The sequence below is a fragment of the Triticum urartu genome, chromosome 4A (assembly GCF_056163025.1).
Source record: "Triticum urartu cultivar PI428250 chromosome 4A, HENAU_Tu73, whole genome shotgun sequence".
NCBI classification, from domain to species: Eukaryota; Viridiplantae; Streptophyta; class Magnoliopsida; order Poales; family Poaceae; genus Triticum; species Triticum urartu.
Window position 1 is genome coordinate 10,465,599 of NC_141876.1, and position 17,543 is coordinate 10,483,141.

Genomic DNA, 17,543 nt, shown 5'->3' on the forward strand with positions numbered 1-17,543 from the left:
GGGAGCGTTCCCGCGGCGGAGGGGCGCCGGACCTCGCCGGGATTCGCCGTCCGGCGGCAAAAATGGCCGCGGGCGGGTGCGTTCGAACGTGGAGGGGATGCCGCGTCCAACGGTGGCAGAGGCACGGTCGGACTTGGTCGGAAACGACGCCGGCGAGCGGCGGAGGCGGCGGTGGGATTCGGGACCACGTCGGGATCGCGCTACGGGGCTAACGGGAAGGCCAGGGGGCTGCGCGACGCGCTGAGCACAAGGGGCTCGGCCCCGTGACCATTTGGTCACTGGAAGGGCGCCGGCGACGAGATCCGCGACGGGGGCGCTCGGGTACAGAGGGGAACGAGGGGGAAGAGGAGGGGGGGCCTCGACCGAGCGGAGGAGGCGCGAGGGGAGGGGGGTACGTGGGGCGCGGCGAGCCGGCGCGAGCCGGAGCGCGACGAGCGCGGCGCCGGAGCGAGCTCCGGCCATGGCGACCGAGCGCGGGGGTCGACCCCTACGGCTACAGAGCGAAGCAGGGGAGGGAAGAGCTCACGGGGGGGACGCGTGGGGTCTCGGAAGCGGGCTCGAGGCGGTCGGGGGCGTCCGGCGGGGAGGAGGTTGAGGCGGCAGCCGTCCGGCGATGCGGATCCGGCGAGGTGGGAGTCGGGGACGGTCCCGAGGCGACGAGGGGGGGGGGGGTTCGGGCGTCCTGCGCGGCCGGTCGGGGAGGAGGGGAGGAGGACGAGCGCCGGTGGGGTGGGGCGCCGGCGTCGGGGGCGACGGGATCGGGCGGATCCCGATCCAGATCGGCGGGGGAGGGAGGAGAAGGGGATCGGGGGGAATGGGGGTCGGCTAGGGTTTCCGCCGACCGGGGGGGTTATGGGAGTGAGGGGGTGGGCCGGGCCAGGGGCTGGCCGGCTGGGCCAGGTGGGCTTGGCCCAGTTTGGCCAGGGGGGGGGGGGGGGGGTTCTCTTCCTTTTTTTGTATTGTTTTCTGTTTTCCTTTTATTTATTTTCTTTTCTGTTTTTATTTATTTATAAACACTTAGGCATTTTATAAAATTGTGAACCTTACACCATAATTATCTTTGTAATATTTTGCAACCACCGAACATTTTTGTTTTAATTTTTTTTTTTGAAAACTTTTATTGTTTTCTTTTATTTAAATTTTGAATTTGTTTCGGTTCTGATCTATCGAGAGTTTATCACAGTAACCGTGGTGACGTGGCATCATTAGCGGGGAATCACTGCAGCTTAATTATCCGGGCGTCACAATTCTCCTCCACTACAAGAAATCTCGTCCCGAGATTTAGGAGGTAGAAGGAAAGAGTGCGGGGTATTCATCACGCAGACGATCCTCGCGTTCCCAGGTGGCTTCGTCTTCAGAGTGATTCGACCACTGGACTTTGAGGAACTTGATCGCCTTCTGACGTGTGCGGCGTTCAGCTTGATCGAGAATGCGGACCGGATGCTCTTTATAAGAGAGGTCCTGTTGCAATTTGAGCACTTCATGATCCACCGCTCGGATTGGATCCTTGAAGCAACGGCGGAGTTGTGACACATGGAACACATCGTGAACCTGAGAAAGGTTCGGCGGAAGCTCCAGTTGATATGCCACCTTTCCACGCCTTTCGAGAATAGTGAAGGGACCGATATAGCGAGGAGCTAGCTTGCCCTTGATCCCGAAGCGGTGAGCACCCTTCATTGGGGTAACTCGAAGATAAGCCTTTTCGCCAGGTTGATAGACCATGTCTTGGTGATGACGGTCATACTGACTTTTCTGACGTGACTGAGCAGTCTTGAGATTCTCGCGAATAATGCGAACTTGTTCTTCGGCCTATTGGATAATATCCGGACCGAAGAATGGGCGTTCCCCAGTTTCTGACCAGTTCAGAGGGGTTCGACACTTTCGTCCATATAGCACTTCGAAGGGGGACATCTTCAGACTAGCTTGATAGCTATTATTATAAGAGAACTCGGCATATGGAAGAGATTCCTCCCATTTCTTGCCGAATGAGATTACACAAGCTCGAAGCATGTCTTCGAGAACTTGGTTGACACGTTCAACTTGCCCTTGCGATTGAGGATGGAACGCAGTACTGAACGACAGATGAGTCCCCATAGCTTCTTGGAAACTCGCCCAAAACCTTGAAGTGAATAAGCTGCCACGGTCTGAACTGATAACCAGTGGGATACCGTGAAGTGAAACAATTCTAGCCATGTAGAGAGTAGCAAGCTGACTAGCAGTGATTGTCTCTTTGACCGCCAGGAAATGGGCAACTTTTCAAAGCCGGTCAATGACGACAAGAATAGCATCATTACCTTTCTGCGATTTGGGAAATCCAGTGACGAAGTCCATCTCAACATGGTCCCATTTCCATTCAGGAATAGAGATAGGTTGCAGAGTTCCAGCAGGCCTTTGATGCTCTGCTTTGATTCGGCGACAAATGTCACACTCAGCAACATAACGAGCAATGTCCTGCTTCATATTAGACCACCAGAATCTTTGACGAATATCCTGGTACATCTTTGTACTACCAGGATGGATGGACAGAGGCGTATCATGGGCTTCTTGCATAACCCTTTTAGTCTTATCCAGGTTTTTCTTCGAACATGGTACCACTAAGCGGCCTTTGAAATACAAGGCGCCATCGTCGGCGATCGTGAAGAATGAGGGCTTTCCCCTTTTGAGGTCGCGCTTAATCTTGAGGACTTCATCGTCACACTTCTGTATCCATTTGATGGTGTCCACAAGATCTGGTTTCGCAACCAGGGTATTGAGAGAACCCTTGGAAACAACATGGAGGTTCTGTTTGGGGAAACCTTCGGGAGGGGGAGCGAGTGATCCCGGGGGAACAATATGGAGGTTCAGCCTTCTAAATTCTTCGGTAAGCGAGGGCTGAACTTTATGAACCTGGAGGTGGTTGCAGTAAGACTTGCGGCTCAAGGCATCAGCCATCACATTAGCCTTGCCGGGGGTATATGATATATCCACGTCAAAGTCTGCAACAGTCTCCATCCATCTCTGCTGGCGTAGGTTCAAATCTGGCTGAGTAAACAGATACTTCAGACTTTGATGGTCGGTGAAGATCTCGCAACGATTACCGAGAAGGTAATGTCGCCACTGCTTCAGTGCATGAATGACAGCAGCAAGCTCGAGGTCGTGAACCGGGTAGTTTTCTTCGTGAGGGCGCAATTGACGAGAGGCATAAGCAATCACTCTGCGCTCCTGCATTAGGACACAGCCTAATCCTTGGCGGGAAGCGTCGCAGTAAATGACGAAGTCCTTCTTAGTATCAGGTGGTGCAAGCACGGGGGCAGAAGTCAACTTGTCTTTGAGCGCCTGGAAACTTTCCTGACACTTGTCTGTCCAGTCAAACTTGACACCCTTATGCAACAGATTAGTCAGGGGCCTGGCAATCTTGGAGAAGTTCTCGACGAATCGACGGCAGTAGCTGGCGAGACCGAGGAAACTTCGGACTTGCTTGACGTTCTTCGGAGGAGTCCAATCGAGAATAGCTTGAACTCGTTCAGGGTTGACGGCAATACCATCCTTGGAGATGACATGCCCAAGATAGGTTACTTCGGGGAGCCAGAATTCACACTTGGAATACTTAGCATACAGTTGATGTTCTCGAAGCTTCTCTAGCACAAGACGCAGATGTCCAGCATGTTCTTCCTCGTTCTTGGAAAATACAAGGATATCGTCCAGATAAACCACGACGAACTTGTCGAGGTAATCCATGAATATATAATTCATCAGACGAGAGAAGGTGGCGGGAGCATTCGTTAAGCCGAATGACATGACGGTGTACTCGTATGATCCATACCGAGTCACGAAGGCGGTTTTTGGGATGTCCTCTTCATGAACACGGATCTGGTGGTAACCCAACCTCAAGTCGAGTTTGGAGAACACTGATGAACCAGCCAGTTGATCATAAAGATCATTGATCCGAGGAAGAGGGTATTTATTCTGAATGGTAGCTTGGTTTATAGGACGGTAGTCTTGGACCAATCGGTTTGTCCCATCCTTCTTCCTAACAAAGAGAGAAGGTGCTCCCCAAGGAGAGCAACTTGGGCGAATGAAACCTTTGACAAGAGATTTGTCGATTTCCTCCTTAAGCTCAAGGAGTTCATGCGGCGGCATCTTGTAGGGTCGTTTAGCTATAGGGGTAGTGCCGGGTTTCAAGTCGATGATGAATTCGACAGCTCTAGCAGGGGGAATCCCTGGAAGTTCTTCTGGGAATACATCTTGGAATTCACGAACGACGGAAACGTTTTCAATGCCCTCGAGTGGTGCAGCGTTCAACGCGTTCAAGGCATAAAGTCGTGCCTCGGCGTTCTGAACTAGATGAGCTTGATAAGCTATTATTTCATCAGAAGGGTGTAGCAAATGGACGACCTTAGTGGCGCAAACTATAGAAGCAGTATGCGCTTTTAACCAATTCATTCCCAGAATGAGATCAATGCTACAGGACTTCAGTACGATGGGAGAGACAAGGAATTCCAGCCCTTCGATTTCTACAGGGACGTCGTTGCAAATCATGGAGGTTCGACATTGGCCCGCAGGGGTGTGTACTAATAGTGAAGCATCCATGTTCTCACATTTAATGTCGTGCAAGCATGCAAAACCTTCTGACATGAATGAATGCGATGCACCTGTATCAAATAAAACGGATGCTGGTACTGAATTTACGAGGAGGGTACCCATCACAGTAGCAGGCTGGTCTTGAGCTTCGCTCAGATCAACGTGGTTGGCATGAACACGACCATAAGACTTGGCATTGTTGCTGCGGGGCTGGTTGCTTCCACGGCCAGTTGCTGGAAGGGCCAGTTGATTCGGGTTCTGGTTGCATTCCCTAGCACGATGCCCTAGTTGTCCACACCTGAAGCACAATCCATTATTGGGAGTGCGAACAGGAGCTTGTGGTGGTGGAGCTGGGAGTCTTGGCCGCCTAGACGGAGGAGTAGGCAGACGAGGTGCAGCATAGGTCTGCCTTGGGGTAGGTGCATCCGGTTGGTACAAGCTATTGGGAATCCATATCTTGCGCTTCTGCGAGGACGGGCCCGAAGATGAGCCCGTGTCACGGTTGCGCCTGTGAAAGCTCTGGTATTCCTGCAGACCAGTTTCGACATTGATGGCTTTGTTCACCAGAGTGGCGAAATCAGCAAAATCAGCAAAATCAGCAAAATCAGCGAGTTTGATGTCAGCTTGAAGGCCATCCCGGAACTTCTCCTGTCTGCGTGCATCAGTTGCAATGTCCTCTTCAGCATAGCGGGACAAGTCAAGAAACTCCCGCTGATAAGCTTCCACAGTTTTGTTGCCTTGGGTGAGGTTGCGGAACTCACGCTTCTTCTGGTCCATGACTCCCTGAGGAATGAAGCGAGCACGGAAGGCAGCTTGGAAGTCTGGCCAGGTGATGATTGTTCCAGCTGGCAGTGTACGCCTGTGGCTGTCCCACCATTGAGCTGCAGGTCCTTTCAGGAAGAAGGAAGCAAAGGTGACATAGCTGGCAGGGGCTACATCAGCAGACTCCATCTCATAGGTGATGTCACGGAGCCAGTCATCAGCATCCAGAGGCTGAGTTGAGCTGCGGTACACAGTTGGGTTCAGGCGCATGAAATCCTGCAGAGTCACTGGGGTTGGCTGCTGGTTCATATTGGGGCGAGGAAACTGAGCCATCATATTCTCCATGAACTGGCGATTCATCTCAAGCTGTTGGATCATACCAGCCATGTACTCAGGCGGTGGTGGGGCGTTGCCACCACGACCACGACCACCTGGTCTAACCATCCTGCTAATATTTAACAGGGGTAGTTCAGCATTGAGGAATTGTAAAAACAAGAATCATTCATGATGAAACATGCACAACGAAAGCAGCACGATAGATACCACATAGTAGTCGGCATATCTTACAAAAGAGATCATGCATAGAGTTCGTTACACAGTGTCCAGTACATAGACTAAGACATCATAGGCGGCACACAGGCTCGCGGCGAATGCATCTAACACTAATAGGCAAGTCTACGTCAGTCCCATGCGGTACTGTGGAGGTAGGTGTAGCCCGACAGCTGGTAGTGACGCGAAGGGAAGACCTCCACGCGAGTAGCCTGGGGTCCACGGATACTCTGGTGCGGAACCCGTTGCGCAGGTGGCAGGAGAGGACCAAGTGCGGGAGAGTAGCCTCCCACATCTGGCCAGCCGACGCCCTGGGGCATCACGGTCCGGGCAGGGTAGATCGCAGAGCGCGATAAATCACCAGATCGGACAGAGGGGTGCAACAGTGTCAGAGCACGGTAGAGGTGCTGACGAGTGGCGTACAACTCGTGGCGAAGAGCTCGGTTAGCTCTATCCAGCCCATCAGCATGCAGAACCAGGTTCTGATGGTAGAATGGCTCTCGGGTGACAGTGGAGTAGGCAGCAGTGTAGTAACCCTCCGCACCAACATCGGATGCGATAGCAACGTGCCTGAAGGGGAAGGTGTCCAACTCCTGATACTCTCCACGAAGACGTGTCAGAGCAGCATAAGCAGCATCGTGGACCGCCATATCGATAGTCACTCCAACACCATGAGCAGTGTGCAGCACGGTAGTGGAGTCATACTCTCGAGAGTAGAGGTGGACGATGGCACGGTACTGCTCCTGGTTGAAGTCCTGGTACTCCTCATAGACGGTGTACTCAGGGTGCCAGCGATAACCCAGATAGGTCATCATCTCAGCCAACACAGCAGGTGATCCTGAGGCACCAATGGTCGTCGTGTGGCGCACGACCTGCCTCGTGGGTTCCATCTGAAAACACAGATGTTTTCACTGGAGTCAAATGACAATGTGGATAATGTTCAAATACATTCCTAAAGAATAACTAGGGCTTATCCAACTTTGGGGTGAATGTCGTAACGGGATCCTCGTGTCAGAGTTAGTAAATTCGTTTAACCCGAGTAGAAGAGAGTTCAGAGTCCCAGAGTAAAGGTCGAGGAGTAAAAGATCCTAGTACCACCCGATGGCGACGTGGGCCCGTAAGGCACACAGCCAAGTTAGTAAAAGTTTTTACACTGTCTAGACTCGACTTCGGCCAAGGAGTGTGGAAGGGGAGTTCCTACAGGCAGTCGGCTCTGATACCAACTTGTGACGCCCCTGATTTAATCGTACACTAATCATGCACGCAAACGTGTATGATCAAGATCAGGGACTCACGGGAAGATATCACAACACAACTCTACAAATAAAAAGTCATACAAGCATCATATTATAAGCCAGGGGCCTCGAGGGCTTGAATACAAGAGCTCGATCATAGATGAGTCAGCGGAAGCAACAATATCTGAGTACAGACATAAGTTAAACAAATTTTCCTTAAGAAGGCTAGCACAAACTGGGATACAGATCGAAAGAGGCGCAGGCCTCCTGCCTGGGATCCTCCTAACTACTCCTGGTCGTCGTCAGCGGGCATCACGTAGTAGTAGGCACCTCCGGTGTAGTAGGAGTCGTCGTCGACGGTGGCGTCTGGCTCCTGGGCTCCAACATCTGGTTGCGACAACCAGGAAGAAGGGATAGGGGAAAAAAAGGGGAGAAAGCAACCGTGAGTACTCATTCAAAGTACTCGCAAGCAAGGAGCTACACTACATATGCATGGGTATCAAATGGAGTAAAGGTATCATATGTGGACTGAACTGCAGAGTGCCAGAATAAGAGGGGGATAACTAATCCTTTCGAAGACTACGCTTCTGGCAACCTCCGTCTTGCAGCATGTAGAAGGAAGTAGACTGAAGTCCTCCAAGTATCATCGCATAGCAATAATCCTACCCGGCGATCCCCTCCTCGTATCCCTGAGAGAGAGCGACCACCGGTTGTATCTGGCACTTGGAAGGGTGTGTTTTATTAAGTATCTGGTTCTAGTTGTCATAAGGTCAAGGTACAACTCCAAGTCGTCCTGTTACCGAAGATCACGGCTATTCGAATAGATTAACTTCCCTGCAGGGGTGCACCACATACCCCAACACGCTCGATCCCATTTGGCCGGACACACTTTCCTGGGTCATGCCCGGCCTCGGAAGATCAACACGTCGCAGCCCCACCTAGGCACAACAGAGAGGTCAGCACGCCGGTCTAAACCTAAGCGCACAGGGGTCTGGGCCCATCGCCCTTAGCACACCTGCACGTTGCGTGGGCGGCCGGAAGCAGACCTAGCCTAGTGGCGTTCCAGTCCAATCCAGCGCGCGCCGCTCCGTCGCTGACGTCAAGAAGGCTTCGGCTGATACCACGACGCCGGGATACCCATAACTACTCCCGCGTAGATGGTTAGTGCGTATAGACCAAATGGCCAAACTCAGATCAAATACCCAGATCTCGTTAAGCATGTTAAGTATCCGCGAACGCCGACCAGGGCCAGGCCCACCTCTCTCCTAGGTGGTCGGAACCTGCCCTGTCGCTCCGCCTCAAAGATCCACTCGCGGGTGCTCCTCAAGCCGACCCGTCTTTAGTCACCACATGTATCATGTATAAAGTAGATAGTATATACCCGTGATCAACTCCCGAGTGATCACGGCCCGATAGAATAGCATGGCAGACGGACAAGGATGTAGGGCCACTGATGATAAACTAGCATCCTATACTAAGCATTAGGATTGCAGGTAAAGGTAACAACAGTAGTAGCAAGGACAGGCTATGCATCAGTATGGGATTAACGGGAAGCAGTAACATGCTACACTACTCTAATGCAAGCAGTATAGAGAAGAGTAGGCGATATCTGGTGATCAAAGGGGGGGCTTGCCTGGTTGCTCTGGCAGGAGAGAGGGGTCGTCAACACCGTAGTCGTACGGGGTAGCAGCGGCGTCGGTCTCGGTGTCTAGAGAGAGAAGAGGGGGAAGAAACAATAAATATAATGCAAGCATATGCATAGTGATGCATGACATGACAAGTTACGGCGTTAGAGGTGCCCTAACGCGGTAGTAGGTGATACCGGTGAAGGGGGATAACATCCGGGAAAGTATCCCCGGTGTTTCGCGTTTTCGGACCGGTGAACCGGAGGGGGAAAGTTGCGAGTTTGATAGGTTAGGGATGCGTGGCGGACGAACGGACTGCGTATCCGAATTCGTCTCGTCGTTCTGAGCAACTTTCATGTTGAGAATATTTTAATCCGAGTTACGGATTAAAAGATATGATTTTCTAAAGATTTTACTAATTTCTGGAATTTAATTAATTAATTATTTAATTCGAAAAATGAATTTATGACGTCAGCATGATGTCATGCTGACGTCAGCAGTCAACAGGGTTGACTTGGTCAACCTGACAGGTGGGTCCCGTTCGTCATACTCTGTTAGTTAATTAACAATAGTTAATTAGGTTAATTAGCCATTAGGTTAATTAATCAGGATTAATTAAATTAAGTATTTACTTAATTAATTAATTAATATTTTAATTATCATTTATTTTTATTTTTAACATTCTGGGGGGGGCCTGCGGTCAGTGGCATGGCCGGTCCAGTCAGCAAGGCTGACCGGGTCAACAGGCCGGCCGGGCCCCTAGGGCCCACGGGTCAGTGACCCAGGGGTGGCCCCAGGTCGGCCACGTCGGCGGCCGGCGTTGGGGAGCTCCGGGGAGCATTCCCGCGGCGGAGGGGCGCCGGACCTCGCCGGGATTCGCCGTCCGGCCGCAAAAATGGCCGCGGGCGGGTGCGTTCGAACGTGGAGGGGATGCCGCGTCCAACGGTGGCAGAGGCACGGCCGGACTTGGCCGGAAACGACGCCGGCGAGCGGCGGAGGCGGCGGTGGGATTCGGGACCGCGTCGGGATCGCGCTACGGGGCTAACGGGAAGGCCAGGGGGCTGCGCGACGCGCTGAGCACAAGGGGCTCGGCCCCGTGACCATTTGGTCACTGGAAGGGCGCCGGCGACGAGATCCGTGACGGGGGCGCTCGGGTACGGAGGGGAACGAGGGGGAAGAGGAGGGGGGGCCTCGACCGAGCGGAGGAGGCGCGAGGGGAGGGGGGTACGTGGGGCGCGGCGAGCCGGCGCGAGCCGGAGCGCAACGAGCGCGGCGCCGGAGCGAGCTCCGGCCATGGCGACCGAGCGCGGGGGTCGACCCCTACGGCTACAGAGCGAAGCAGGGGAGGGAAGAGCTCACGGGGGGGACGCGTGGGGTCTCGGAAGCGGGCTCGGGGCGGTCGGGGGCGTCCGGCGGGGAGGAGGTCGAGGCGGCGGCCGTCCGGCGATGCGGATCCGGCGAGGTGGGAGTCGGGGACGGTCCCGAGGCGACGAGGGAGGGGGGTTCGGGCGTCCTGCGCGGCCGGTCGGGGAGGAGGGGAGGAGGACGAGCGCCGGTGGGGTGGGGCGCCGGCGTCGGGGGCGACGGGATCGGGCGGATCCCGATCCAGATCGGCGGGGGAGGGAGGAGAAGGGGATCGGGGGGAATGGGGGTCGGCTAGGGTTTCCGCCGACCGGGGGGGTTATGGGAGTGAGGGGGTGGGCCGGGCCAGGGGCTGGCCGGCTGGGCCAGGTGGGCTTGGCCCAGTTTGGCCAGGGGGGGGGGGGGGTTTCTCTTCCTTTTTTTTGTATTGTTTTATGTTTTCCTTTTATTTATTTTCTTTTCTGTTTTTATTTATTTATAAACACTTAGGCATTTTATAAAATTGTGAACCTTACACCATAATTATCTTTGTAATATTTGGCAACCACCGAACATTTTTGTTTTAATTTTTTTTTTTTGAAAACTTTTATTGTTTTCTTTTATTTAAATTTTGAATTTGTTTCGGTTCTGATCTATCGAGAGTTTATCACAGTAACCGTGGTGACGTGGCATCATTAGCGGGGAATCACTGCAGCTTAATTATCCGGGCGTCACAGATACCTTGTTCAATCTCGTTACCGGCAAGTCTCTTTACTCGTTCCGTAACACATCATCCCGTGATCAACTCCTTGATCACATTGTGCACATTATGATGATGTCCTACCGAGTGGGCCCAGAGATACCTCTCCGTTTACACGGAGTGACAAATCCCAGTCTCGATTCGTGCCAACCCAACAGACACTTTCGGAGATACCTGTAGTGTACCTTTATGGCCACCCAGTTATGTTGTGACATTTGGCACACCCAAAGCACTCCTACAGTATCCGGGAGTTGCACAATCTCGTGGTCTAAGGAAATGATACTTGACATTAGAAAAGCTTTAGCATACGAACTACACGATCTAGTGCTATGCTTAGGATTGGGTCTTGTCCATCACATCATTCTCATAATGATGTGATCCCGTTATCAACGACATCCAATGTCCATGGTCAGGAAACCGTAACCATCTATTGATCAACGAGCTAGTCAACTAGTGGCTTACTAGGGACATGGTGTTGTCTATGTATCCACACATGTATCTGAGTTTCCTATCAATACAATTCTAGCATGGATAATAAACGATTATCATGAACAAGGAAATATAATAATAATCAATTTTATTATTGCCTCTAGGGCATATTTCCAACAGTCCACCCATATGTAAAGCATAAGGAGCCATTGGGGGCTACCCCCATCCTCCACTGAAGCCTCTCATGTAATATGGCGCATAGAAGGGTTGTGACATCCATGGTGTCGGTGCCCATGACCCATATGGCCTTGCATATCGTCGAAACTCTTGCTCCGGAGGCAATCTTGAACGCTTTGAATGTGATGGCCGATTAGAGCTAGAACCGGCCGCTTGACTTGCATATTTAGATAGCAACATATCAAAAGTTGGCTTGATTCTCTTGTTCTTAGTTTCATTCTTTTTCCACTTGCCAACTTCTGAATTCTTGGGCTTGATCAATTTAACATGAGCATCCTCTTGTACTTGTGGTTGCCCCCGAGTGTAGCATTTTTTATAGTGATCTTCAACACTTCCTTGCCATCGGGTTGCTTCTCAAGCACAATCTTTCTTCCCAAGACCTTGTCGCCCTCCTTGCTATTCCTGGGTTCACCAATAACAACATTATCTTTATTAGCGGATTCGGCTATGTTAGGCCGAATTAACATTTTCTTCCCTTCCAAGTCTATGGTGTTTATGAGGAAGGGCTGCTTATCAACTTGCATCTCAGCAAAATTCAATCGTCCGTCATTAATGGCCGATTGTATCTATCGTCGAAAAACATTCCAATCGTTAGTAGCATGAGAAAATGAATTATGGTACTTGCAATAAGCACGCCGTTTCAGCTCCTCAAACGGCGGTATGGTGTGTGATATTCTAATCATCTTATCTTGCAAGAGAGCATCAAATATTTTTATCACACTTTGATAAATCAAAAGTAAACCTCATCTCCTCATCACGATTCTTGCGAATCGGCTTAAGAGCATTGCACATATAGGGTTTGGCCTTTGAGGACCAAACAAATTCAGTAGTATAGACATCAACCTGATCATCCGAATTATCATCATTGTGTTCAACCATATGCATTCTAGGACGATCGGTTGCAGACCTATGGACCTCTTTACTTCGACTCTCTTGGGCCAAAGCTTTTTGTAAGACTTGATTAATGCTCGAAAACTCATAACTTTCTAGCATCTCTTTAATGTGAGTTTTCAAACCATTAAGAACAAGATCTGCCAAGTCTCTCTCAGTTATCACTAAGCTATAACATCGGTTTTTTATATCTCTAAACCTCTTGACATAATCGGTGACCGATTCATCATGTTTCTGCCTAACCAATGTAAGATTGACAACTTTAGCTCATTATTGCCGCTATAAAAGTGATCATGAAACTTTTGCTCTAATTGCGACCATAAGAGAATTGAGCCATGTGGTAAAGCAGCAAACCATGAAAATGCGGTACCAGTTAAAGATAATGGAAATAAACGCACTTTCAATTCTTCTATGGAACTTGCTTCACCCAATTGTGCTAGATACTGACTAACATGCTCCCAAGTTGTTTTCGTACCCTCACCACTAAATTTAACAAAATCAGGAAACTTATAACCTTGAGGGTAGGAAATTGCATCGAAGTGTTCAGGATAAGGCTTTTGGTATACACGACTCTTTACTTTCGGCTCGTTTCCAAAAGTTTCTAGAAACATCTTATGCAAATCCTCCCTTAATTTAGCTAAAATTGGATCCGAGGTAGATGAAGATGTTTGTGGCAATGACATAGGAGCAACCTGAGTACTAGCTATTGGTGCAACTTGTGGGATGGACGCCGAACCATAATTCGGCGGAAGACCAAACATGCTTGCGCCTATGGGTGGTGTGACAAAGTGATTCGGCGTTGACGCCGAATTGGGCACACTCTCTCAGTTATCACTAAGCTATAACATCGGTTTTTTATATCTCTAAACCTCTTGACATAATCGGTGACCGATTCATCATGTTTCTGCCTAACCGATGTAAGATGTGACAACTTTAGCTCATTATCGCCGCTATAAAAGTGATCATGAAACTTTTGCTCTAATTGCGACCATAAGAGAATTGAGCCATGTGGTAAAGCAGCAAACCATGAAAATGCGGTACCAGTTAAAGATAATGGAAATAAACGCACTTTCAATTCTTCTATGGAACTTGCTTCACCCAATTGTGCTAGATACTGACTAACATGCTCCCAAGTTGTTTTCGTACCCTCACCACTAAATTTAACAAAATCAGGAAACTTATAACCTTGAGGGTAGGAAATTGCATCGAAGTGTTCAGGATAAGGCTTTTGGTACACACGACTCTTTACTTTCGGCTCGTTTCCGAAAGTTTCTAGAAACATCTTATGCAAATCCTCCCTTAATTTAGCTAAAATTGGATCCGAGGTAGATGAAGATGTTTGTGGCAATGACATAGGAGCAACCTGAGTACTAGCTATTGGTGCAACTTGTGGGATGGACGCCGAACCATAATTCGGCGGAAGACCAAACATGCTTGCGCCTATGGTTGATGCCGAATTGGGCACACTCATAATAGGATTAGAGTATGTAGGTGGAGCCACAAGCTGGTTGGTTTGAGTAGGGTAAAAATTCAACGGCATATTATATTGTTGTTGCATAGGTGGTGCCGATGAAATAGGTAAAATTGAGCTAGGGTTTTCAGATATACCAACAGTACCACTAGATGATGAAGGCATATTTTTCTGAGCATTAGCACTAGCCACAAAAGAAATTGTCCAGATTTGTTCATACTTTGGGCAAAAATTTAAATTGCCCAGAAAAATCTGAAAAATTACTGAAAAACAAGTATATTCATAGTAGTCTACTATTCAAATTTGGGACAATTATAAGCACCTATAATTGAGAAAATGGCATATATACTTGCTGTCCAGCAAGTTTGGCACACTGGTCATACAAATAGATGAAGTTTTCCATTGCATGGGTTCTAATTTTCATTCTACATCACGTAATAGAGCAACACATCACAAAGCAAATCTCAATTTCCAACACATAGAAGAAGGTTTCAAGGTTTGGTGTCTCCCGCAGTTACCTTTTTTTATCATTGAGTGAAGCTCAATCGTTTCAGATTCTAATTTACACATGAATCGTTTCAATTGTGCTATATATACATGCGTATGCAGGCCTACGCCTTCTCTTTTCCTCACTCCTTCACAGTGCACCATTTCTCCCCTGTTCTGCAACATGGATAGCAGTCAACCAGTTGATGGTTCCGATGGTGAAGCTGAAGCAAGTATCATGATCCTTCCTCCCTCTACACGCTAGATCACTACCGTGTCCAAATGGACATGTTAGACTCATTCGCCAAGGAGATCGCAACATAAGTGAAGGAAAGCCTCAAAGGTCAAGCAAGATCAAGCAGAAGGTCATGCTGGAAGGTCGCCGAAGCTGCAATGCAACACGCGTGCTGCTTCGAGCCGGATCCCGCGCCACTGGAGCTACAATGCAGCATCATTCGTGGTGGTGACCGCAGGGTTGCAACCTGAAGATCTCGCCAATGACTGCAGATGCTGCAACGCAGCATCACTCGATAGCCCGCGCTGCAACCGCAGGATGCCGTCGCCGGTGGGCACCGCAAAGCAACGAGCACGGTACTTCAACTCAAAGATCTCACCGGCGACACATGTTTTAATGCAACGGCGGCAAAGCTGGAAAGTAGCACCTATGGAGGCACACCGGCAACAATGGGGGTGGCCAGCGTCACCCTCTGGCTTGTTTTGCCCTAATCAATCCTGCTGCGTAGCAACTGATGAAACGAACAGTGGCCGGTGTCATCGCTGCGCTCGTCGAGGTGTCGTGCTGCTGCAAGTTTGTCGGGCCGGTGCAGCGACAGGGCGTCCTGCTGCAAGGCGTCATTCGTCGTCGTGCAGTGGCCGGGCGTCATGTTGTTGTCTATGCTTGGGAGCGCTGGGTGCGTGACTAGGGGAGGAAGGAAGCTGCCTCAGACGAGGATCAAATGACCACGGTACCAGATCGGAGGGGTGGCTAGGCGGATGCGGTTGATTCCTAGCAACCGCCTTAGAAAATTGACATCTATGTACCACGGCGTACGGTACATCTTTCGCAAAAAAAGGTGGATACAGTACATGCAACGTGATGGAATCGACCAAAGCAGAAGACATCACATCAACAAAATAAATAAGGGGCTTGCTTCGGTAGACCCCCCCAACAAAACGTAGAAGGGCAGATTGGTCATACGAAAGAAAGGTATGCCCACCTCGTATTATACGGATGTAACTGGCGTACGTAGACCGTGCGCATGCAAAAAAAACAAAAAAACTGCCCGCACGATCTACCCGCCCACCCCATCTACTCGCCCGTCCATCCCGTCTACTCGGCCGCCCCATACGATCGCCGCCGCCGCGGATCGCCGCCCTCCGACCCCGTCCGACGCCGCCGTCCGAGCCCGTCCGACGCCGCCGTGGCCGTCCCAACGGCGTGCGTCCAAGCACCCTGTCTACTCGCCCGCCCACCTCGTGTACTCACCCGCCACATCCGATCGCCGGCCCCGCGGATCACCGCCCTCCCACCCCGTCCGACGCCGCCGTCCGACCCCGTCAGACACCGCCGTCGCCGTCCCAACGGCGTGCGTCGCCGCATCTCACCGTCATCATCCACCCCCCGTACGTGAAGGGCCCGACGTGCCACGCCGCCTCCGCACCACTCTCCCCACCCCCCGTAGCGGATCCTGCCAAACATCCGGCCGGTGGCTCGTCGTGCACGTCGCCGGCTGCTAGATTCAAGGTGGGGACAGCTGCCGTCGTCGAACGCCGGCGACGCCTACACCGCGGGGCAAGGTTTGTCATCTAAACCTAGCGAGCATGATGGATATAAGTTAGGGCTAGTTAAGTGATGAATCTAGAATGTAAATGGAGGCCAGACTTAATTTAAGGAACGCTTATTTATGTCATGACGACATCACACAATATGCACACACCGATGGGCAACCTCAACTATTTGTTTCACACAAGACAAAAAAGTGTTGTTTGAACCATTGCTTTAAGAAAAAATTCATGGTAGCTGCTGGGTTCATGGATTACACGTCTTTCTATTTTTTTGCAAACCAACATGAGTTTTTGTCCTTGTTGTAATCAACACTTCAAATGGTTTGCAGTTCTATGAGTTTGGCGTGTTGACATGGACGAAGAATCCGCATTCGGGAGGGACGAGAATGGTACTGATAAGGTGACTAAGACCGATAACGATAATTTGAACGAAGATGATGACAGCAGCGACAACGATTCCGTCTCGTCATATGATATCTTACCTCCGGAGGATTTTGATAATAATGAACATGGCGCAAATAGCGAGAACGTAAGTGGCGTATATTTTGTTTTTATTTTTGAATTTGCAAAGTATGGCATGGCTAACTATATATCTTTGTGTACAAATTTACAGGAAGATGTGGATGTTGACAATGTGCAACATAGTTGGCAGGAATCATTTGCAGATAACTTGAGCCAGGTTAGTTGTTAGATGTTGTACGTCGATCAATAGTATGATTTAAATGATAGTAATTGACATATATATTTTCAAATGAATGTTGTAGGAGGAGTCAGATGGTCTTGTACTTGATCACGATGAGGGAGAGATTGATATTGAGGAGGCTCAAAGGGAGCAGAAGATGCTTGAGACACATTGGAAGGTTATGGCTATGACCTTTCGGTCGCAAGGGGATGCATACATATTCTACAACAATCACGCCAGAGAGCACGGGTTTAGTATCAGGAAACAAAAGGTGAAACGAGGTGCTTCGGGAATGATACGGTACCGGCGGTTTCTTTGCTCCAGGGCAGGGAGAAGGCAGAGCAAGTTCATAACCATGGAGGGCCGCAAGCGCAGGCTTAGACCGGAGACTCGTTGCGACTGCGGTGCACATATGGTGGTGAAGCTGGACAGAGAACGTGGCGTTTGGTTCGTCGCATCATTCGTGGATGATCACAACCACGCGATGGCTCGGCCCGACGAGGTTTGTTTTTTGTGGTCACACAGACGGATTGGAGATGGCCAGAGGGCGGAGATATTGGCGATGGAAGCGGCCGGGATAAGAAAGCATATTATAAGGACAACTTCATCAGCAGATACGGTTCGTACGATAAGTGCGGGCTTATCAGGAGGGACATTTACAATCTTTGTTGCAGAGAAAAAACGAAGCTCATTGCAAAGGGAGATGCAGAGACGGCAGTTGGCATTATGA

General features: G+C 50.3%; 1 protein-coding gene across 1 annotated transcript; it reads left to right on the forward strand.

Moving 5' to 3' along the window:
• Positions 1 to 16,483: 16,483 nt before the first annotated feature.
• LOC147974397 (uncharacterized) lies at positions 16,484 to 17,543 on the forward strand. The gene is made up of 3 exons (XM_087520031.1): positions 16,484 to 16,660; positions 16,745 to 16,810; positions 16,896 to 17,543. Exons 1-3 carry the CDS (start codon positions 16,484 to 16,486, stop codon positions 17,541 to 17,543), a joined length of 891 nt encoding a protein of 296 aa, XP_087376157.1.

Bases quoted from the DNA above. Each gene is read 5' to 3' on its own strand.
- LOC147974397 (XM_087520031.1), top strand. From the start codon at position 16,484: ATGGACGAAGAATCCGCATTCGGGAGGGACGAGAATGGTACTGATAAG. The intron at 16,661-16,744 runs GTAAGTGGCGTA...ACAAATTTACAG, and splicing joins ATGGCGCAAATAGCGAGAAC to GAAGATGTGGATGTTGACAA. The intron at 16,811-16,895 runs GTTAGTTGTTAG...TGAATGTTGTAG, and splicing joins TTGCAGATAACTTGAGCCAG to GAGGAGTCAGATGGTCTTGT.